General features: G+C 37.0%; 2 protein-coding genes across 4 annotated transcripts in view; both read right to left on the minus strand.

The window, feature by feature from the left end:
• Positions 1–258: 258 nt before the first annotated feature.
• LOC120335533 (pyroglutamyl-peptidase 1-like) lies at positions 259–7,815 on the minus strand. Its single transcript, XM_078116125.1, has 5 exons — positions 7,642–7,815; positions 6,110–6,229; positions 4,920–4,999; positions 3,402–3,554; positions 259–2,756 (listed from the first exon to the last, which is right to left on the minus strand). The coding sequence occupies exons 1-5, from the start codon at positions 7,723–7,725 to the stop codon at positions 2,594–2,596; spliced, it is 600 nt and encodes a 199-aa protein (XP_077972251.1). The 5' UTR covers positions 7,726–7,815; the 3' UTR covers positions 259–2,593.
• A 4,318-nt stretch (positions 7,816–12,133) lies between these two features.
• The window catches only part of LOC120343027 (membrane-associated phosphatidylinositol transfer protein 2-like), a 40,265-nt gene continuing 28,677 nt past the window's right edge, over positions 12,134–23,721 (minus strand). For all 3 annotated transcript variants that reach the window (XM_078116213.1, XM_078116207.1, XM_078116198.1), the window contains 9 exons: positions 23,458–23,606; positions 22,649–22,765; positions 21,711–21,851; positions 20,059–20,183; positions 19,151–19,300; positions 18,401–18,584; positions 17,238–17,366; positions 16,726–16,800; positions 12,134–15,530 (listed from right to left, as the gene is read on the minus strand). In XM_078116213.1, coding sequence (XP_077972339.1) covers positions 15,420–15,530; positions 16,726–16,800; positions 17,238–17,366; positions 18,401–18,584; positions 19,151–19,300; positions 20,059–20,183; positions 21,711–21,851; positions 22,649–22,765; positions 23,458–23,606 — 1,181 coding nt within the window. In that variant the 3' untranslated portion in view covers positions 12,134–15,419. The remainder of the gene's footprint in view (positions 15,531–16,725; positions 16,801–17,237; positions 17,367–18,400; positions 18,585–19,150; positions 19,301–20,058; positions 20,184–21,710; positions 21,852–22,648; positions 22,766–23,457; positions 23,607–23,721) is intronic.

A 23,721-nucleotide genomic window follows, 5' to 3' on the forward strand; every position in this document is an offset into this window, starting at 1 on the left:
TTATGTGCAAGAGGATTGCTGGACTTCTTGCCGTCGTTGGGTGGTTCACGTAATCGCTGATCAGTTACGGCTTCCTCTACCACAAAGTCCATGCTGCCGAAAACAAATAATTAACTAATCCCATACCCGACATAGAATGGTAACTGGATGAGAGGCCGTGGTTCGCCGTTTGGTTAAGCTGTCTTAGCGGCTTTCCTCTCCCCTGGGATAAATAGGTAAGTCATAATTCTAAAACCATCCATACTGTTCAAGACAATATAAGAGTGTCACATAATTTTATTTCAAGTCAAATTAAAGAATAGGCATCAAATATATAGCAGGAATATACATAAGTGGGAGCATTATTTCTAGGAGACGTAAAATTATTATAAACATACAAAGATATGAAAATTTACAAGAAATGAAGCAAATTACATTCACTAAACTAAAAAGAAAATTAACTTTTTAAAAGCAATTTCAAACGGGTGAAAATTATAAGCAGAGCCCTGATCAGACCAGGGTTGTGAAAGTATTCATTTGAAAGTGCAGTCTCATACATCATAACTCTGCGGCAAAGTGTATGTTAAATATTGGTTCTCCCAAAGTATATGAACCAAGATGGCGGACACCGGAACATAGACAGGTGTACCATGTTAGGGTTAGGCCATAATTTTATTCCAACTTTCCTTATTTTAGTTCATACGAGTTCGGGGACTAGCCAAGTGACTCCCGCAGCATTTGTACCTGAAATAATGTCCAAAGTCTAACCTGGTACACATTCCGGTGTCTGCCATCTTGGTTCACATACTTCGGGAGTGCCAAATATTTTAATAAATTATATGTGAATATTTTTCAAAAATTTCACAATAGTCACTAAACATATAGGAAGCATTTTCTGGAAGGGACAGATGAAGAATCCAAGGGTCATGTTGGGGCAGTGTCCAAGAAATTTACAAACAATGTCAATTTTTAGGGTGGTAGGACCAGAAAACATCTACTGATAACATCCCTAATTATCATTAACTATTCTTAAAAAAGCATAAATGAAAAAAAATTATTTTCAGTGAAATAACGATTTATAGGTTGAGTTCTATCACCATGTAATGTGAGAGTAATTAAAACAAAACGTAAATTCGCTCTAATCAGAAAAGAAGAACATTAAGAAATCCTGTAATAAATTATATAACCCTATATCTATTAATTAATAAGCACAATGATAAATACAGAATTACATCTGAAATCACGATCACCTTGTGAAGGCACAAATTATAACAGAACATAAAAATGAATTCTAAATAATAAGAGATCGACGTGTATTAGTGATTAATATGCATGTTTTTCAGAACCAAATTTCCCAAAAATGTACTCAAGACTTTGTAATGTACTCAAGGTACCGGTATATACTAGGACAGCGATTCTCAAACTTTGTTCAGCGGAACACTGCTGTTCGGTGAGCTTCTTCGAAGGAAATGAGACAGGCCACGTGCCAGTTCAATATCGTTAACGGTTGGCATAATGTTTTAATTGTCCAGAAGCCTCAAAAGATGTTGTGATAAGTCGGTTGTGCAAGTTGATGTAAATCCATTACACAATTTTTTATTATCAGTTTTATGTTCTAATTTCTTGTATTCTGCGAGGCGAGATATAAAGCGTAGGCACAGGCACAAAAAGTTTGAGAACCGCCGTAATAGAAAAATCTTCTGCCAAGTTTCCGATGGAAGACCAATTACCAGTTTAGATTGCTATCATATTGATAGAATGATTAGGATAGAAAAAAATTGTCATTCACAGAAACCTAAATCATTTGTAAATGTAAACCACCACAAATTATCATAATTTTTATTTTGCCCTAATCTAATTTACGCCTAATTTGCTCTGATTATTTCGTTTTTTTTTTAATGTTCAACACATTACGGCATTCTACACCTAAAAAAATAGAAAATTACTTGGAAGAAAAATTGTGAAAATGTCATGCGAAATTGTCAAAACTTTATAAAATGAGCCCCATTTATTTAGCAACGAGAGCCGAAGATTAACAAATTCTGAAAAAAGTTCAAAAATGGGACATTTTAAGCTTGTGAACTGAAAAGGCGTGTATATGTAAACCATACCAATGTATGGTATCAGTCGCCATATAGACAGCAGGTTAGGAATAGGGGTTGATATAAAATCCTAATAATCATTCAAATGACCTCTTTCATAGAGGCAATTAGACTGCCTTTCTTTAACTCTTGACTGGTGAATCTCTATACATTTAGGGCACATAAACAAAAGCATTGAGGTTCGAAAGTCTGGCTTCACATTTTTTTTACTGAGGATAACTGAACATAGCTATTACAGAAATACAATCATATAAGCGCGAAAAATAACTTTTGAAGCTTTCTATGTGTGCCGCCTCAAAAAAGAGGCAAGCAGATATAATTGAAAGCAAAAATTACACATATTTATAAGTCAACAAAGTTTTAAAATTCCTATAAAGAAGTTTACACAAATTATTTAAATTTACATAATAAAAAAAAATCTACACTTTTGTTACAAAAAAGACAAATATTGGTAAAAAATGAAGCTTATGTCAGGGTGATACTAATTGTTTTATGATACAACAATTGTCATGTCATCTTGACCTTATTTGGTCAATCATAAGAGTTATTACAGTACGTAAACCAGTTGCCAGTTCTTCCTCAGTATATTTACGATTCAGGGGCGGAACATGGACGAAAGCCGACGCCCCTTTTTTCAAATGTAGAGAAGTATAGTAGATGTATTCACACAGATATCTGTGAAATATAATGTTAGTTTACTACAGGATACCGACGGCCGCGACGGAGCTCATTGGGAGTTGCAAGAGAATTTTTTTGACACAAACTAATGTTAAAACAAAATATCGAGCAAATTTGAAAGATTTAGCACCAGTACTGAGACCAACCATTACAGAAATAAAGCCAAGATTCCATCTTTTGTGTGAGAATATGAAAGCACATCAGTCTCATTACGAATGGGAATAGCAACTGTGACTGTCATGTCACAGCAATACAGATTTTTCTGAATGCGACCCTTGCAAAAAAAAATTGCATTGTTTAGGGAACTCATTAATTAGAGATCTGAAAATCACAAAAACGAGATTTACTCAAAACCCCTAAAATGTGACATAAGTGCAGTTAGTTCCACACTTAATAAAACATTTGCAATCATTAAAAAAAACTTGGGTGGTTCACTAAACCGCTGGTCAGTGATGGCTCCCTCCATAATCAAGTTCAAGTCCATGTCTCTGAAAACAAACAAATGGCTAACTAACTAATCCCATACCTGACATGGAATGTTAACCAGACGAGAGGATGTGGTTCGATACATATGATTAAGCCGTCTGATCAGCTCTTCACAGGATAAATATGTAAATCCCATCCTAACTTGGCACTACAAACCTTCCTGCTTCTTTAGAAGTTTCAATCTCGATATCTGGGTTGATTTTCTTCGCTTCCTCTGCTATTTTTTTCATATCGAGGCTCGATTTCAGACAGGAATCCCCAGATTTCTTGCAACAACCATTACGAGGACATTTTCCACTGTTGTCTTGACTACAAAAATATAAAGCATGATGTACCGGCATTCGTTTGAAATCTAGAGCAAGGTGGTCCAAGGTTGTGGGCTCCGCGGGCCACAAATTTATTTTTGCATCGTTCGCGGGCCACAATCATGCCAAGAATAGGTAAACAGTGCAATACAAAACAAACACTTTTATTGTGCCAACACATAGTTATCAGATATAGCCATCCAAGGCTAAGAAATTGGCATTCGATTTTTAGTTTTCTATGATGCCTATATTGTTAGCATATATTCCCGACCAAAAAGATAGAAAGCCAGATAATAGTTTAGACTGCCAAGCACATCACTCAACTTCGCTAGTTGCCTCAGCTAGCCATAGTCAATGCAGTGACAATAGAGATGTAACAATATGACAAAAGATTTTTCTGATTTATTTTATTACGAAACAACACGAAATGCGATTTTTTGATTACTCTCCGAATGTGACACGGGCCACAGTTAATGAAGCAGCGGGCCACATGTGGCCCGCGGGCCTGGGTTTGGACCACCCTGATCTAGAGCAAGGGTGGGCATAGTTTTTGGACCAGGGACCACCTAGACTGGCAGGCCATGTAAGTGTGACGTAAAAAAATGCATTATATGAACAATATTTTTACTGTTACCAAAACAATAGTGGAAAACAATAGGCCTCATGCCAAAACTGAATATAATCGCAACCTCAACAAATTCCTTGAGTTATTTTTTAGCTAAAATATCAAAATTTGGTTTTAGTTTGGTTCTGGCAGCATCAGGCAGGCCAGATTGGATTACCCAACGGGCCGGATTTGACCCACGGGTCGTAGTTTGTCCATGTCAAGTCTAGGACAGAGCTGTGGATTAGGAGCTGAAGTTGTATTTTCCAACTGCACAGTCAAGAGTCTGCATCATAATTTTGAATTTCTAGAAGTCTGTAGTCCGAATTTATTGAATTTAGTGGTGGTAATAGGAGTTGAAATTTCTCAAAAAAACTTAGCCGGTTATTAAAAGTATATTAAATGAGGCTCGCATGTTCTGAACCAGTAGTACGTGCCTCACAAAGGGAGAGTAAACAATTTTTTGGAGAGGCTAATCAAAAATGTTTACTATCTGTTATTTGTAGCTTGTTGTCATTTTTGAGGTGGGGCACGAGACTTGACAAATTCTAAAAAAGTTTGAGAACCACTGCGATAAAGTTTTAGTTATCAAAATTTGATTTTCTCCGTGTCCAGGACTCTAAAATACTCAACACACAAAATTTTAAACATCTGATCACAGTCAGACTTCCTCAGAGTGAACTGCTTGAGATGCAGGATATTGAATCACTCATTTAGTCTATTTCAATTTATTATACAAAGTAAATGCAAATATAAGTTACTTACGTTGCATATGTCGTATTTTTCGCACACTCTTCTAAGGTAATAGATTTTGCTCTACCAGACACACCTACATGAACCATGAGCTGAAAAAAATAGAGTAAATTGAGTTATATGCTTCAAATATATTTCATAAAAATGAAGACTACACAACCATCACGGTGTGACCATTGGCACATTGTCTCAAGCATTAGGGACAGACTCGAAATCATGATACTGAATGCCTTGCTCCATGTTTTAATTTTATTGAATCACGCGACTGTACCAGGTCACATATACATATGTAGTGTTTTTTTTCATAATATTACGCATATAGTTTTCTCCCTTTTTTTGAACCTGTTCAGTTAGACTTTTTTATCGGGTGCCCCTACTCAGAAACCAATATTTGTTTCCGCATTTCCCATCACACTGAAATGCAATTTCTTTATATGTAATTTATTGCGATTTGTCGTGAGTGCTTTTCAGCATGGTGAAACAACCAACTATCAATTACCCATTGCGCAGATTTGCAGTGAAAAGGACATAGACTAGCAAAAAATTGCTAGACTCCTCTCTGTGACAGGGTGGTCCACTAAATTTATAAAAAAAAACACAACTTCCATCAGTACAAATGCCCACGTATCTGGTACGATGAACTGGTTAGCTATTTCCATATTCGACCCAGATGTGGTTCGTCATATGACGAAGCCATTGGCTTTGGCCTCCCCTGAGAGAAATATTAAATGTTGATTGAGGAAACGCTCATGATAAACAAGCATCCATTGACAAGTAAAGAGTAACAACTTTTAGAGGGAATTAAAATTGCAATTAAAAAAAAATTAGATGTAGCAACGCTCTAACCACGACGCCAGCCGTCCCCAACTGGGGCTCATGTTCCCCCAAGCGGGCCCCAGAGCAGTTGGAATGGGGTCACAATCTTAGACGCAAAACTTATTTCACTCCTTCTTCAAAACTCATTTTCTTCCTAGTTTCATTGCTTGACAAGGTTATTTCACAGGGTGTTTTCACTTTGCTGAGCATGAATTGTTTGAACATGATGGGATTTGGAATCTACCAATCAAAAGAACACTATATAAATGGTACTATAATGATAAACAGGGGGCCATGAGTGCTTAAAGCCTCCTGAAAGAGACCACGAGCCATAAAATGTTGGGAACCACTGCATTAAGTCATCATGCCCAATACTTTTACTGTACCTGAGGTTTGTGTTGCTTCCATAGTTTGGGAACGACCTGATCCACTGTTCCGTACTCTACTTCAATATGAACAATCTCAAGTTCTATGTCCGACCCAAGACCACCAGTTTCTTTCATTTTCTGTAAAAATTGTCAAATTTTAGTTGAGTTTTCTCAAAGCAAGTTCCAGAAATTCATGTGGAATGTGGAGAGAGTACCGGTAGAAGATTTGCAAAGATGAGTCTTTGAGATTATATTTTTGAGAGTTTCCTCAAAGCAAAGTCACATGCACTCACTCGGGAACAAAATTTTGCTCGTGCACAGTACTGTATTATTCCTGTTTCAAACACACACAACATACGCTGCATGTAACTGGTTTAAGGCAATTTTTTGAGGTATGATATCGAATTCACTAAACATCAAACATGGTGACTTCTCGCGACGTGGCGATTGACCGGCTGATCGTGATCGGTGGTTGGCAAACCCTATACTGAATAACTTTTTGTATATTTTGTATATTTTTTAGTGTTACAATGCCAAATATTGCATTTATTATAATCCTACTGTGCCAAAAAAAGAACTAATCAACACTATAGTATTGCACCTGCTTACTATTGCACCTATGGAAAAAAATTTTGTTTTACGGATATTTGAACCCATAGGTTTTAGCACCCGTGTATAGATTGAACCCGCGGATATACACATGGGTTGAAATATACGTGGGCAAATGTGTGGTCAACGTCTATGTTATTGCTTAGAATGATTAATGTAAGCTAATGGACAAGAGCCAGCTAGAACAAGAACTAATAATTTACAAACGAAATATCTTGGAATAATTTTCATCACATCAAGCATAGTTCTCAGGACTAGTAATCAGAGTTATTTTTATTGATATTTCAAATGAAAATTTATATCCATAAAACTAGTGTCATAACTTCACCAGGCACAGGTAGACCGGATCCGGCCCACAGGCCATAATTTGCAAGTGCAGTTTTAAGTATTCTGTGGTGTCTGCAGCTGCCGCAAAACCATGACGGTATTTCCATACCATGGCCGCTACGGCCAAACCTATGGCGACTGACCTTTTAGCTGCCACAAACCAATGTCAAGCTGCCGTTACCGCGACAGCAAACTGAAAACCAATGGCAGGTAAAATTTTGCTGCCGTAATCGCGGCAGGTGGGCCGTAAAGACAGGGCTGTCCCTTATGGTGACAAATATTGGGTAAGTTGGAACGTTTTTCTTATGGATACAGTTTTGATGGATTTGGGGTTAGGGTTTAAGTAGATATAATTCCACATGATCAATTAAAATCTGGTACATTAATTTGTGAATGTACCGTTGATACTGATTACTGAATAGCGCTATAAAACCATGGCAAGAGCTGCCGCGGTTCGTTCGTGGCAGGAGCTGCCATGAAGTGGTAAGAACTGCGCCTCATAAATTGACCCCTCTCTTTAACCTACCTCTACTTGACCTCTACTTCAAGCAAACGTTTGAAAAAATAAACACAAACTGAGATATTGAAATTCTTGAATCATCCAAAATACAGACCTGCACAGTCACCCAGCTTGCATTGACTTTATGGTCACGAAACGGTCCAAACCCTGTGACGACAACTTTGAATGGAGGAGCCATGACAATATGCAGCAACTACTCACAGATTATTATACTACTGCGGCCTAGCACTACAACGCTTCAATGAAGAAGTATAAATAACACTATATGGCTGAAAAAATATTGATCCACATATTAGTATAAATTTGCTCGAGCATCGTTGACAGTAAACAGTAATGGTACTGGTAATAACGGTTCGCTGATCTCATAAAATTCTGTGAGACTGTTCTATGGAACCGGTGCTAACCGGCTGAATCCCACCACTGGATTTAGGCCTATAAGATTTTTGAAAATGAAATAAGAGAACTTTACGATATAGTAATACATTTTTTTTTGCATTTATTCATCTTTTAGCGTAGAATAAAACTTTCAGTAAAAGCACTCGGATACATAGGATAGGATTTACATATTTATCCCGAGGGTAAGCCGATAAGACGGCTCAATCATATGGCGAACCATGCCCTCTCGTCCGGTTACCAGTCCAGGTCGGGTATAGGATTAGTTAGCCAGTTATTTGTTTTCGGAAGCATGGACTTGATGGTGGAAGAAGCCGCGACCAACCAGCGGTTACTTGAACCCCCCTATGCTTCGCCACAATGAAAACTTTCCTATGTAAAGCTTTATAGAAGCAAATTTCTGAGTATTGGGATTTAAAAAAAAAATAACAGGTATCCAGTTTGACAGAACTGGTTCCCTGATATTCTGAGTCGGTATATTCCCCAACATCAAACCACTTGAAGATTCTAATCAATACTGGTAGCTTTTGACAGATCATATTCCATATATTTATCTCCCATATCCAAGTTTCCACCTGCAGTTTTCGAGAGGAACATTTTGCCGAGCAAAAACTGTTTGTACATAACCACTGGCTTAATTGAACAGTTCACAATTCTCAGGCAAATTATCAATGTCCAAATCTAGTGCAGGCAAAAAAATCTTTAAGTTTAATAATGCAAGGCAAACAAATCTAATAGGTATTGAATTATATTTGAAAAATAAAGATATATTAGCATAAACCCTTGGATTTGAACTTGCGGAATCCCTGAACTGTACTGACATGACCCTAGGTGCCACGGAACCCCGATTGAAAACCTCTAGTCTGGTCAACTCGACACAACCTCCCTTTTGCCATGCCTGGACAACTCCAACTCAGCTACATTACCGATAGTACCAACTACGTGGACTAAATACCGTTCCTCAGAACTAAACATATTTTACTCCGATAGCACAAGCCAATCAGATAAACAACTTTATTTTGAAGATAGCCATGACACAAAAAATTACAACACATAATGCAAATACATATGACAGAAGCTTTTGAATATATTGAACATCAAGATATTAACAAATATGGGCTTTCAGATGTTATAAAACAATATAAAACATAGTTTAGTTTATATTCTGATTCAAAACCTTCTTCTCACAAACAAGATACTAGATTGGGAAATTTGCAAGAAAATAAAACAATACCAGCATCAAATACAAACAATATGACATTAATACGGTCTATCTACTCAACTTTAATAACGATATAATCACAAGGTCAAGTCAAGCTTTGGCAAGATATTTCTGATCATTCATGCCTTAGTGACCAGGCCCACTAAATATTCAATAAAAATTGTTCAACAATAAAAAAAAATTCAAAATATAGTGTGCACAAGTATTTCCTAAAGCTTAATAAATAAGAAAACAATTTCTAAAAGTTTATTATAAAAAAAAATTACAAAAATCATGAATCATTATTCAGTCGTTTTTCACGAAGTTCTTCAATGTAATCATGAACAAAAATTCCACCTAAAAGTGCAATAAAAGTAAAACTTTGTGCTAAGACTCTTCCTCGCATCATTTTTTGAGATATTACAGGATCTCCCATATTTAAAAGTCCTTTAACTAAGTAATACATAGTCCATGACAGTCCCACTGGTAGAAGCGGATTCTTCTTTACTTTATGCCACATGCATTCTGAATAGGACTCCGATTGTTGGGCTTCTCCTGTAAATGGGTCCGAAGATTTCTGATTCCTTTGAGACATTCTCTAATTAATTTGTCTTCAAAAACTGTGACTAATTGCGTTGCAACTCTGGAAGTCAGGAAGTGGATTTTATTTTTTCATGCCAGCATGCAGTTCTTTGAAGCTGACCGTCGAGGAATCCCAGTCTCGCAGCGGAAAGCTGCAAAGAGTTTCTATAGAGAGTGGATGCAGTTATACTAACAGCTTTATATATCTGTATCTGTGTAGGCTATATAGACTGTATTCCAGTTGTCAACCTAAATTTTTCTTGCAGTCTTGAGAAGTGGTATTAAATTTGAAATCTTCGATGCCACACTCAATTCTGTTATTTTATTCAAAATAACTTGAAACCGCCTAACAGACTGATCTATTTTTCTGCCAGTATTAGCGTTTTTTATCTGGCGATCTGCCCACCTTCAAACGTCGATATTGCAGTATTATGTAACGCTGAACCGTCTGACCGTCAAAACCCGTAACCTTGTAACGGCGCAAATTATTCCCAATGTAAGAATGTTACTTCAAACACGCAGATAGTGTGAAGCGCTAATTACTGTAGACGAAAGGTGTGAAGGCATCATAACTATAGTCAGATTGTACTGGTACGCGCTATTTACAGTGTGAACAACAAATACCTAAAGCTACTGTGGAAATGCAGAAATAAGGTCAGTCTGTGCTGTCTAACAAAAGCTGACCACTTGCAAGCTAAACAAAGACAGAAATATCCAGACTTATTTCACAGTTCTGTGATATTTAGGCTACTAAATGCAAAAATTGTCTACATTGTCAAAATTGCTTCTTTTTAAAATAGCAAAGCTGATTTATGACCGGAAGAAATGTTACGAAATCTCGAAATTTACACAAAAGTGACAATAAACAGCTGATCTTAAATCTGCGTGAAATTACGATGCAAAATCTCTACCATCCTCATACAAATTTCTCGAAAAAAATAATGTGTAGTAAGATGTAAAATTATTAATTGATAAAATTACTCTGAAACCGTATACAGGAAAAAAGACAAGCAACGTACAATTGGAATATTCTGAAAAAACATTTGATGCCATTGGGCAATTCTTTTTTTTAAAGATCATTCCGGTTTGTCAGTATTGAGTTTCTTTTATATATATTAAGGACTTATATACAATTATAAGGACTTATAAGCAATTATATACAATGAAAGACAAGAGAGCTATGCTCAAATATATGGACACATAGAGTCACATAATTTTGATGACGTCATAGCGAAAAAAAAGTAATAGCCTTCTGGAATTTTTTTTTAGCTTTAACCACTGAAAATTTCAAAGCAATTGGTCCAGTATTCGAAGAGAAAAGCGATTTCTTCAAAACGTGTTGACGGAGACAAATAATAATAACAACAAAATTTTAAAACGATCGTTATGTCCACTACGTGTCCAATAATCGAACCTCGCACCTGTCCTGAACTACAATAAAGATATACGAACACTTGCTTGAGCAGTTTAATTTCATCTTTATAACCTACAAATGTCTCATTTGGGTTCTGGTTTACCAAAAAAGATGCAGACCACTGTCTATCATTAGATCTCATCGCATCGTTGATTGAGCTCAAGTTCCGTAAGCTAAATTTTCTTGTACCAAGTTAATAAGCCATAAATGTTCAAAACCATTTGCATATGCGTGGTTAGGGCTCCGTGCACTCACCCCCCTATATTAACATATTTTCAATGGTTCCATTACATTTGAACCCACGTACATTTGAACCCACGACGATTGCACCTGCACACTATTGCACCTATGAAAATTTTTGTTGTTTTACGGATATTTGAACCCATACTAACCCTAACCCATGGGTTTAGCACCCGCATATAGATTGACCTCACGAATATACACATGGGTTCAAATGTACGGTCACCATTTTCAATTTTAATCTTTAACAGCGATTTGATACTGATAACTTGACGTTGACTCACTGATAACTTGACGTTTTTTGGCTTACTTTTAACAAACCTTCCTCCCCATGAACCAACGTAGATAGATGGAAATGTCGGCTCATATAGATTTGATTACTTCGACAGCGAAGTGAGTTAGTGGAAAGATTCCTAAAGGTATTGGTAGATATCAGTGGCTGCCCTTACCTGGCCTTTTTTCTGGAGTAGAAGGCATGGGTAAGTGTCCTGTTAAATCGTACAAAAAAAATGGCTTCACCTCCAAATTTTAGGATTGGCTACACTCTTGGATAGGAGTTTCGAAGGACCTCCTGAAGTATGCGCACCAAGATGGCGCACAACCTGTACTCAGGTTGTGTACCATGTTAGGATTCAGGTTATGCGACATCTTGCGTATACTTCAGGAGTACCGTTTCAAAGTTAACAACTCCAATTTATCCTTTCCTATGAAACTATCTTCAGTTAAATCAACTCAAACTGGACATCATCAAGCATATTCAATGAATTTACGATTTATTAAATCAAAATTAAACACAGAACTAAATATCTGATTGCATAAAACAACACACATAATAGTATCAGGATGGGAAATGACAGTGAAAAACTAATTCCAAAAGCCTGAAAAGGTATTTGAATGAGAAATACAGTAGCACATTTATTTTCAATAACCAGTCCAGGATTAAAATTAGTAAAGCAACGCAAGGTGGGTACTGGAAGTAGGTTTGTATGCCCAAATTAAATGTAATCAATGAATGGATGTGATTGGTGAACGAGGCTTTAACCAGCCAAAGCCTGACAAAAGCTTCATAATATGGTTTCAAAAGTTATTTCCTGATCAGAAACAGTAAGTGCTGTAACATTTGAAGGGGACTCTTGATAATAAAATTAAAATAGATAAAATGCAAGAAAATATAGGCAGAATAAACGAGTAATATGTTGAAAAAAATTCCCAGAAAAACAATTGTAGCAGTGCAAAGATGGGTAATCTCATTCAAAAAGCAAATTCAATAAGTACTGAAATTCATCAAATCTAATTCACTGCATAATGGTCCCAACATTGTCAGAGACAACTCCCTTACAAGTAGGGCTGGGCATTTAGAATTGGTTCAAATGGAAATTTCGAATCGCCGCCATCTTGTTTTTTGATATACGACTCTTTTCTTTCTTGTGTGTTATTGATGAAACATGTTTTCTGTTGTGTATGAATGCTCAGCAAACTGTCAGAGTGATGAATTCTTTGTTTTCAGTAATTTATGTGCTTGAAGGACCCATCACAATGAAAAAGTCACATACATTTGAGTATAACGGTATGAGGATATATAGAGCATCCTGGTTTACACCTTCTGATACATAGGACGGTGAAATATTCTTTAGAACAAGAATTTTAGATGAAAATGCATAAAATATAAGTAATGAAGATCTAACATTAAATCAAGAATCAATACTCTTGAAGTCATGTATGATTTGTACTGGTAGAGAAAATAAGCCTAGAAGCATAATTACGGATGTTTTCCTGAGTAACAATTTCCTTGTTTATTACTGTTACAATGACCAATCAGCGAAAAGTAATCAATGATGCAACAATAGCAATTTTTGCAGTCGCTCAGACAGATATTCAAGCATGTTTGTAAACATTGCCTCTTTTTCGTGGTTTTGAGTGTTATTTGTCAGATTTCAGTTGCGTTTTCTAAAATTAGTTGTAAATGAAGTAGTTTAATTGTCATTTGCGGTAATCAAAAATGAGTCCCGGAAAAGCTGCGACAGATTATGCAAAAACTAGCTATCAGTAACCGTTATTAGAAGCACCTGGTTGTAAATTTTGATAAAAATGATGGTTTTGATCATGTAACCTAGTTATGTAAGTTCCAATTCTACAAAAAAAATCGCAAAATAGGCATCCAAAATTGTTCTATGGTAAAGTATAGGGAGAACTTCTATGAGGACAAGAGTCGGTGAAACATCCATTGAATACTCCAATTTAAAGAAGCATTTGTGATTATAAAAATGCGTAACAGATGGGGTATACAGATCCAGGGAATTTTCTTTCTTTAAAAATTTCACCCATTGCAAAATTTCCTACATTTAATATTCCACCCCGACTAAATTCAATCACAACCCCAATGAAAAGGCTTTCTGACATCGATTCTTTGTGTCATATTTTTAGACTTCCAGTCTGAAATCTTACAGATGTCGTAAACGCAACACAAATTCAGACATTCTCTTGGTTAATAGAACATATAGGAAATGAAATTAATAAATCCTTTATAATATAAAATAGTCATGATATAAATAAAACACAAAAATTACCAGAATTATGTGTAAATATGTACTAAAAGAAAATTTAAATAGGCAAAAATATACATTCGTCGTGGTTTATTACAGTAGTGTGTACTAACCACTGCTCAATACCATCTGTCGTTATGTTAATGAATCTGCCTTTCTGCCCATCTGCCTTTATGTTAGTGAGTGAATACCAGGGGCGTGCCATGAATTTTTAAAGTGGGGTTAGGCTGTAGTAGCTGGCGCATGGGTTCTCAACCTGGGGTTCGCGTTCGCCCAGGGGTTCATGAGAAGATTTCTAGGGGTACTTGGATGACAGTCGAGTTTTCGTGTGTTGCTTTTTTTCAATATCCTTCAATACTGGGGATTCACGTTGATTGTTTCGTGACTCGGGGGGTTCGTGTTGATTGTTTCGTGACTCGGGGGGTTCGCGTTGATTGTTTCGTGACTCGGGGGGTTCGCGTTGATTGTTTCGTGACTCTGGGGGTTCGCGTTGATTGTTTCGTGACTCCGGGGGTTCGCGTTGATTGTTTCGTGACTCGGGGTGTTTGCGTTGATTGTTTCGTGACTCGGGGGGGTTCGCGTTGATTGTTTCGTGACTCGGGGGTTCGCGTTGATTGTTTCGTGACTCGGGGGGTTCGCGTTGATTGTTTCGTGACTCGGAAGGGGGGGTACTTAACAGAGAAAAGATTGAGAATCTCTAAGATAGCGGGTCGATCCGGAAAACATCGGTTTTTAAGAGTCTTGAGACCTTGATCGTCTAAAAAGCATTTTGAGCTCCAAAAATTCCTATGTATGATCCAGAAAAATGATTTTTTCTTTACCATTTCAAAAGGGGGGGGGGGGAGGGGGGGTCATCTCAACCACTCGCCTGGCTATGCCCCTGAATGATATTATACCAAGAATCAGAACAGCTATATAGAGTTGTTAATGTTCAGGAAGAAAACAGTGGTGTTCAAAATCAAATTTTTACCAAAGAAGCTTGAAACTAGAGCTAGATTATCTCTAATCAGCAAAGAGTCAAAGCTCAAAGTTGCTTGGGAATAGAATTGAATTTTTTGTTATCAGTGGATTCGTGCACAAGCTTCGTTCGAAATGAAGAAGTGAAAATGCAAATGTACAACAGTTATGAAAGAGGTGTCTCGAGTCGAAAATTCCGAGCGAAAATACATAGTATTATTGCTTATTAGAACAAGCATGATTGGCAATGGAAAACAGTATGCATCTGTGAAACGAATAATATTTTCACATTTACCCAGGAGAGGGGAAAACTGATAAGACGGCTAAATTATATGGCAAACCACGGCCTCTCGTCCAGTTACCAGTCCATGTTGGGTACAGGATTAGTGTGATCATGCTCATAGGAGAGAATATAATACATTTCACAGGCTGTATAATCAATGCTGGTCAACAGCGGTCATTATAATATTTAATTGTTTTCACAGTATTTAGTCTAAAGTTGAGTTTTCCATTATCAAAGATCATAGTTCTAAGTTGAAAGGTCAATTTTTTAACGAGGAAGTAAGTAAAGTTCCTCTTTTCCCTGAAGAACGCTTCTTTGATGAATTATTTCGATGGCCAGGTAGCCCAAAACAACCTTTCTTCATTGCAATCTGAATATAAGAAGTGTAAGATTACCAAATTAGAGAAAAATGCTACATGGACATGAACGTCCCAATAACTATCGGGCAGTGATTCCAACCTTTCAGCACTTATGGCCCTTCTGTTTATCATTCCAGTGGTATTTATAGTGTTCTTTTGATTGGTAGATTCCAAATACCATTATGTTCAAACAATTCATGCTCAACAAAGTGAAAACATCCTATGAAATAACCTTATCAAGCAATGAATCTAGGAAGAACAGGGTTTTCACTGAACTAGGAGCTCTCATGAAAAGTGGAAGATAAAATCAGTTTGCGCCTAGCATACCGCTCAGCGGACCCTTTGGAGAGCTCTGACCCCAAGTTGGGAACCACTGCTATAGGATGTCATAGCTCGATAACTTCGGTGCAGTGTTCTCGAACTCTTTGATTAATGATTTTCTTGCAATTTACCATTTTGTTCCATTTTGCGAATTGGATAAGATAGATTAGATTTACATATTTATCCCGGAGAGAGGAAAGCCGATTTGACGGGTTAACCATATGGCGAACCACGGCCTCTCGTTGGGTTACCATTCCATGTCGGGTATGGGATTAGTTAGGTATTTGTTTTTTTTCCGATACATGGACTTGATGGTGGAGAAAGCGTAACTGCAGCGGCGAGGAGTCCAGCAATCCTCTCGCCCATAACCCCCCCGCATGGGATTGAAGTGTCGTACAACAGTAATTGCATATGTGAAAAATATAGCAATGAAAAACTTGGAATCTGCTGTTTTTAGACAGGCGCGCAACCTTTATCACAGGAAGGCATTGATAGGGGTCCTTAGAGAAATGGTGACTTAAAACGCATAAATTTCTAAAGAAAACCACTATTCAAATTTATAGTAACACCGACTTTAAACGAATTCGGTGAGAAACACGTTTTTATAACATTGAGTATTATACAAAATGATTTTGCTAGCCAGTTTTTGCTAATATGACAGTGGCACTCAGGTACTGGGATGGGCTTTGCGACGCAAAGAGATTGGAATTGTTCTTAAAACTTATTTCACGGGCACACCATTCAAAATTGGCACTTCTCAGCGGACCGCACAACTTCTCCTTGAAGGCCGCATTTGGCTCGCGGGTCGCAGTTTGCTCACCCCTGATTTAAGGCATTAGGATAACATACCCCCTTATTCAAATTGCTTCAAAATCAACTTCTTACCTGAGCATTATACTTTGCCGGTTTCAAAGTTTGCTTTATCTCTCTGAGATGAACTGAGTATCCATCGGATAACCACTGGAATGAAATGAACAATATTGAGTTAGGATACTATATCATACAGCAGTGGTTCTCAATCTTTTTCTCTGCCTGCGTTCCACCGACAAAGCCTCCTTTTTCGGGGTGGAGAACAATGGAAACAAGCTATGGAAGTGTTTTATATTGTGACACGCCATCCTTTGGGCAGTAACACACAAAATAGACGAGGGAGTTCTCTAAACACAAGGACTGGTAGCACACTCCTTTCAGCGAAAACATTCAGTATGGAAGATAAAGAGAAAGCGTTACCAACATATTTTATCTAACTTAAAGGTTAATTGTTGCAATAATTCCAAGCTGCTCGCCCCTCAGGCGCCCTGGCTTCGCCTATGTATAGTTAGACATCAATGAATGCTTTGTTCGAAGAGAAAGGTTTTCCATATGAAAAAACGAAGGAAAAAGGAGAAATAACTTACTGTGCATTGTGTAATCTGTTTCTTAGACGCTTTGCCAATGATATAAATCTGTTCATTAGTCAGCCCAAGTTGTGAATAAACTGTTATATCTTTGTTTGAGCCATATCCACCTACATAGTTGAGTTTGCACTGAAAATAAGACAAATTTGGTTAAAAAATCTAATTTGGGTTTTGCTTCAATTCCAAATAGCAAAAAGTCATAGATTTTTCATGTTTGGCTCCTTTGTATAATCAAAAACAGAAAATAAATGATTGCAGCGGGGAGGCTTTTAGGTTATTTGTTGGGGCATTCCCACCTCTTTCATTGAGCTGGGTAGAGCTGATCAACTGTACGGAGTGCTCACTTAACTATAGGAACAATTATTAACTCAAGTATGCAATTAAACGAGTGGGGCAGTGGTTCCCCACCTTGTATAGCTCGTTGCCTCCTTCAGGAGGCTTTTAGCACTCATGGCCCCGATTATCATTCCAGTCGTATTTATATTGCTACTTTGATTGGTAGATTCTAAATCCCATTATGTTCAAACAATTCATGATTAACAAAGTGAAAACATTCTGTGAAATAACCTTATCAAGTATTGAAGCTAGAAAGAACGAAGTGTTTTCTTGTGAAGAGTGAAATAAAATAAGATTTGCTTCTAGCATTTAGCTACAGAAATCGAGTTTGGAACCGCTTGAGTAGGGGATGCTGTAAAGAAAATGTGTATCCTTTCAAAAATAATAAATTAGCTTCTACAGAGCCAAAGTGAAGACAGCATATGTTAGCAGCTTTTGAGATAATTCGAACAATTTTCTTACTTATTCGAAACAACAAATTCTTATTTCAGGTCGATTCTAACTGCAATTGGCCAGACAAAAAATAATTTCTGTATCAAGAAATGAAACTGGAGAGAACGAGGGAGTTTTCTTGTCAAGTGAAAAGTAAAATCAGTTTTGCGTCTAGCATACAAATCCCATTTTATACCCATTATGCCCAAATAATTCATGCTCAACAAATTGAAAACACCCTGTGAAATAACCTTATCAAGCAATAGAATTATGAAGAACCCGATTCATAACAGATATTATCAGTTTAGGGATTTAAAGTTATTACACCACTCAGTGAGAAGATACACAGATGATAAAATTTCATAGAAACCATAAAAGAAAACTTTCAAACAAACCTCGGTTTGAAGGTGTTTCAATAAATTAGTTTTCTGTTTCATTGGGTCGTGCACAAGACCATCGGAAAACCAGACAGGACCATGAGGGAAGTTATGATGGGCCAACCACGTCACAACACGATGCTTCTGCATGTCTGGTCGAGCTGTTACGTAGATGATCAAATAGCCGAGCTCCTGCCAATGCCTGAAAAATTTAAGCAATTTTAATTTTATGGTGTTATTCAGATTGGTTGATTTCAAACCCAATTATGTTTAAACAATTCATTCTCAACAAAGTGAAAATACCTTGTGAAATAACCTTATCAAGCAATAAAACTAGGAAGAGAGGGAGTTTCTTGAAGCAAAAAGTAAAATCAGTATTGAGCCAAGCGTTGTGGCCCCTGGTGGAGACCACTAATCTAATCTATATACCCCATTTATTCATACCCAATAACATCCAGTTTGGGGTTACCAGATTATTACACCCAGCAGCGGGATTCAGGCAGTTCGCACTGGTTCTATAGAACCGTCTCACGAAATTTTATGAGATAAGTAAACCGGTTAGTTTTACATGACTTTTTGTAACAGAACCGCCTGAAAATATGACATTTGTATGATGGAACCGACTGACAAAAAATTTGAATCCTACCACTGATGATCCTACTCAGTGAGACCAAACACGTAGAATAAAAATTTGTAGCAAACAGAAATGGAAGAGCAAATCACCGAGCAGAAGCTGCATTACTAAAAGATAGTACAAGACTCAATTACCTTACAATGTCCACAGATCCAGGTCTCACTTTAGGATCGGATCCCATGATGGAAACACTCGCTGCAAACGAGCCATCAATACTGAAGATAACACAGTCAGTGTGCGGTGGAAGAACAGCTAGATAACTATCTGCGATGGTCAAGTCTCCCCTGAATGGAAAAATGTCACATTTTTAAAAATTACTGTAGTGAAAGTGTGGTGACTGGGAAATTGTTAACATGGTGATTATTTGATGTTACGTGTGGCTGAAGATTACTAGATAACTGTCTACAATGGTCAAGTCTGCCCTGAATGGAAAAATGCGGTATTTTTAAAATTACTGTTGTGAAAGTGTATCTTCTTTTTGGTAATGACTGAGAAATTGCTAACGGAGTGATTATTTGAAAGTATGGTGTAACTGCTAGATAACTGTCTACAATAGTCAAGTCTGCCCTGAATGGAAGGATATAATACTGTAAAACAACATTATTTCAGACATTATTTTTTAAAGATGACAAAAGAGTGAGTGATAATAACTTTATCAGTTTTGGCAATATCTGAAAGTAACCAATCACGATTGAAGCTCTTTTTAAAAGGAACATAATATACCCAGAATGCCTATGGGCAATGGTTTCTGCCTATTATAGGAGTATTTCATTACCACCAAAAGTCTAGCTTGAAGGCAATGAAGAAGGTGTTTCCAGGGCATGGATTTCCTTGTTTATTTCCATAACAATGATCAATCAGCAATAACATAATGGTGACACAACATATAGAGATTTTATCAGTTTCGAAATTTTTTTACTTGGACAGATTTTCAGAGCATGATTGTGAACATTGACATGTTTTGAGTATTTGGAGTTGTATTTGAGTATTTGTTGTTTTAACTGACATTAGTTTTTAGTTTACAGGACTACTCAGTACTGACCTCACAACCATCTTTACTGGAAATATACCGAGAGGCAAACGTTTATCATTTGCAACTGAGCAGGTGATCTTTCCATGAGAATCTGTAACTTCTGTTGCAATCAGCGACCATTCTTGGGATGAATTCTGAAAAAGCAATTTACATTATATAGATTGGGACAGTGCTTCTCAACCGGTGATTCGCGGCCCACTGATGGACTGCCAAGCATCCCATGGTGGGCCGAGAACTTGTTGCCAAATTATTCATATTTTTCTATATTTTGTGTTAGAATTAGAAATATTTCGATGGGATAGCAATTCTTTTCTCATGAAGATCCCAATTGATTCATAACCAGACCTATTTAGGCCTCTGAAAAAAAAGTTAATAAAGGTTGTCCGCTAAGTAGAACTCTCCGTGAGAGTGGGCCGCAATATAAAAAAGGGGTGCTCCCGAAGTGTGCGAACCAAGATGGCGGATTTTGAGAGGAGAAGCACTCTTGCATAACAATGTTGACTTAACAGGGTCGCAGAAAAGGAAATAATAATACAATAACGAGAATATCGGTCAGAGACTGAAGACTTATCGATCGAAAGTTAGGGGATCCCCCAAAACAGCGCTCTTATTCCATAGTGACACCTTGTGTCCCATCACTAATTAATTAATAACTCGCTAATTATACGACATAATTCGCCCAAAATCAATAGACTTCTGGTCCGAGATAAGATGAATGCACATGCAAAATTTGGAGCAGATTCAATCTCGCTTTCGTGAGACATCTAACAGACAGACAGACAAATACCTATCAACATACTTACCGATAAAAAATCGATAAGTAATAATTAACTATATTGGAAGGGGTTGAGAGCTTGAAAGTTTGGGAGACCCTGCTTCATCATATTATGTGAAACTGCAGTATTTTGTTCCATTACCAGGCAAGGGCCATACGAGAATAGCCCTCCGGTTAGTTATAGTTTGTCTTAGCCTCCTGGGTTTAAGTAATTAGACTCATCCTGAGCTTTAACTCCAAGACCCCCCATCTCACACAGGGCTTAATAAACTAGGCTAGGGTGGTCCAAACCAAGGCCCGTGGGTCACACATGGCCCTCCGCTTCATTATCTATGGCCCGTGTCACATTCGAAAAGGTAATCAAAAAATCACATATTGTGTTGTTTCATAATAAAATTAATCAAAAAATTTTTTTGACATATTATTACATCACAAATGTCACTAAATTGACTAGTGTTATGGCTAGCTGAGGCAACTAGCGAAGTTGAGTGATGTGCTTGGCAGTCTAAATTGTTATTTGGCTTTCTATCTTTTTGTTCGGGAATATAATATTATGCTAACAATATAGGCATCATAGAAAACTAAAAATAGAATGCAGATTCTATTAGCCTGGGATGGCTATGTCTGATAACTATGCGTTTGTACAATGAAAGTGTTTGTTTTGTATTGCACTATTTACCTATACTTGGCACTATTGTGGCCCGCGAACAATGCAAAAATTATTTTGTGGCCCCCGGAGCCGGCAACCTTGGACCACCCTGAACTAGGTGGTTTGGCCTTCCAAATAATAGTAGTAGCTTTTTATATATAGGGCCTTGTACCTGTGGTCAGGACTTTTAATTTATCCCACATGTTGCAAAATAGTGAGAAATAACTTTGATCTTACCATAGAATTAATATAAATGTCGACTTTTTCTCCAGTAAGTGCTACGACATCTAATGGTCCATAGGTAAATCTTCCAGATAAAACTTGTTCTCCATTTTCTATCGCTACGCAATCTTTTGCTCTGTGGTTTGAAGTCATGTTCTGAAAATTCAAAAAATGGGATTATCTTTAGTGTTTCCCACAGGGCAAAAATGTTGGTGTTTTTGGAGGACATTTTAGTTTGTATTTAGTACAGTTTTACTGACTTTGTTCAGTTTTTTAATATTATAGTAATACACACATAGATTATAAATTATTCAAACTGTACTTTTGCATGTAATGCAAGCTAGAGCTCGAGACATTATTGTCTTTTTTACGCATACTGGAGGAGGAATGAAGAGATCCGAAATTGGCAAAGAGGAAATATATCACAAAAAGGTTGAGAGAAATCGCACCAAGCAGTCTATAAATATCAATTTGAGGTCTGATAGTTGCTCTATTGGAAAAAATATATTTATTATATAAATATTTTTTATAAAAATATATTTTTACATTGAATCTGAAAATTTCCAATCGCCGCCATCTTGTTGTTTTGTTCACCAAAGATCAAGGTGGATTTCTCAATTTTTGTTTATTGAAGCCATATTTTTACAATGCAATTCTTAGCGAGTTATTGATGAAACATGTTTCTTATCGTGTTGGACACTCAGCGAACTGTCTGAGTGATGAATTCTATTAATTGAGTAGTTTATGTGCATGGAGGAGCCATCACAACAAAGAAACCACTTACAATTACATATATTTCAAGTATTGAGAACAAAAATATTCCATTCGATTCTGAAATCATCAGGTAATAAAAATGCCCAGCCCTAAGCGTTAGTTGGGAATCAAGTTGAATAAGCCAACAAAAAATAAAAAAGTCCACAATAATATGTAAAGGTATTCTTAAAACCACTTACTCTAATCTTGACGTGAGTTCTTCGTTTCGCCCATTTTTCTTTCGGTATTGAAGGAGTGAACGTTACAAGTTTAGTTTCACAGTCGAGACAAACTGAAACATTTTCTTGGTGGACAACCTGTATGACATAAAATTAATATTTCCTTTTCTGAAGTTGTGATTTGAGCAGAACCAGGTTCTATTTAAGATAAGATCCACATATTTATCCGGGGGGGGGGGATACTTATATGGCCAAACACAGTATCTCGTCCAGTTACTTGTCCAAGGTGGTATGGGATTAGTTAACCAGTTACTTGTTTTCAGGTGCATAACTATATTATGCGTCTTTTGCCCACAAAGTCTATTACAGAAACACATTTGTGTGAGTGTATAGCGAGACTATCACACAAGGTCATCACATGCGATATTTAAACTTTGTAACACACACTGCATATTCTATGTGTTTCGAGAGTCTTGCCACACACTAACCAAATCAATATTCTGTGTGTTTCAAGAGTCACATACTGGATATTCTATGTGATTTAGGAGTCTTGCCACACACTAACCAACACACACTGCATATTCTATGTGATTCTATGTAATTGTCACACTAACTAACACTCACTGCGCCCTGAATCACATGGAACAACTTTCAATTCTCCTCTCACAAAATGAAAGAATCAGTGCCTCGTGTAAAGTTTTGCCTGTAATATTTTCTTACAGAATGAAAGAATCAGTGAAAAATCCAAGGCAAAGAGAGCACATATTTTAAATTTTTTTTTACATTTTTGAAATTTTTCAAAAACCGAAGCAATGCTCGACCACTCTTACCTGTCTTATTATAAAAGCAGCTAGATCAGTCGACTCCCAGAAACTGGCATAGAAGACGTGCGGCAAAGATACACTTGGAAACGTCGAGAGAGAATCCGGACAGAACAAAGCGTAGTCGAGACGTTGATCACCAAACCATCGAGAAGCAACTGTAAAAAGATTTCAATGCAATCATTATTGGTTTTCGACAGAAAAAGAATCTATGTGTTAACTGTATCTTTATTGTATTTCTGGCAACTAGCATTTTCTTAGATGACTGAACAT

The sequence above is a fragment of the Styela clava genome, chromosome 1 (genome assembly GCF_964204865.1).
Source record: "Styela clava chromosome 1, kaStyClav1.hap1.2, whole genome shotgun sequence".
NCBI lineage: Eukaryota > Metazoa > Chordata > Ascidiacea > Stolidobranchia > Styelidae > Styela > Styela clava.

Bases quoted from the DNA above. Each gene is read 5' to 3' on its own strand.
- LOC120335533 (XM_078116125.1), bottom strand. From the start codon at position 7,725: ATGGCTCCTCCATTCAAAGTTGTCGTCACAGGGTTTGGACCGTTTCGT. The intron at 6,230-7,641 runs GTCTGTATTTTG...CAATTTTTACAG, and splicing joins CAAGCTGGGTGACTGTGCAG to AAAATGAAAGAAACTGGTGG. The intron at 2,757-3,401 runs GTTTGTAGTGCC...TATATTTCACAG, and splicing joins ACTTCTAAAGAAGCAGGAAG to ATATCTGTGTGAATACATCT.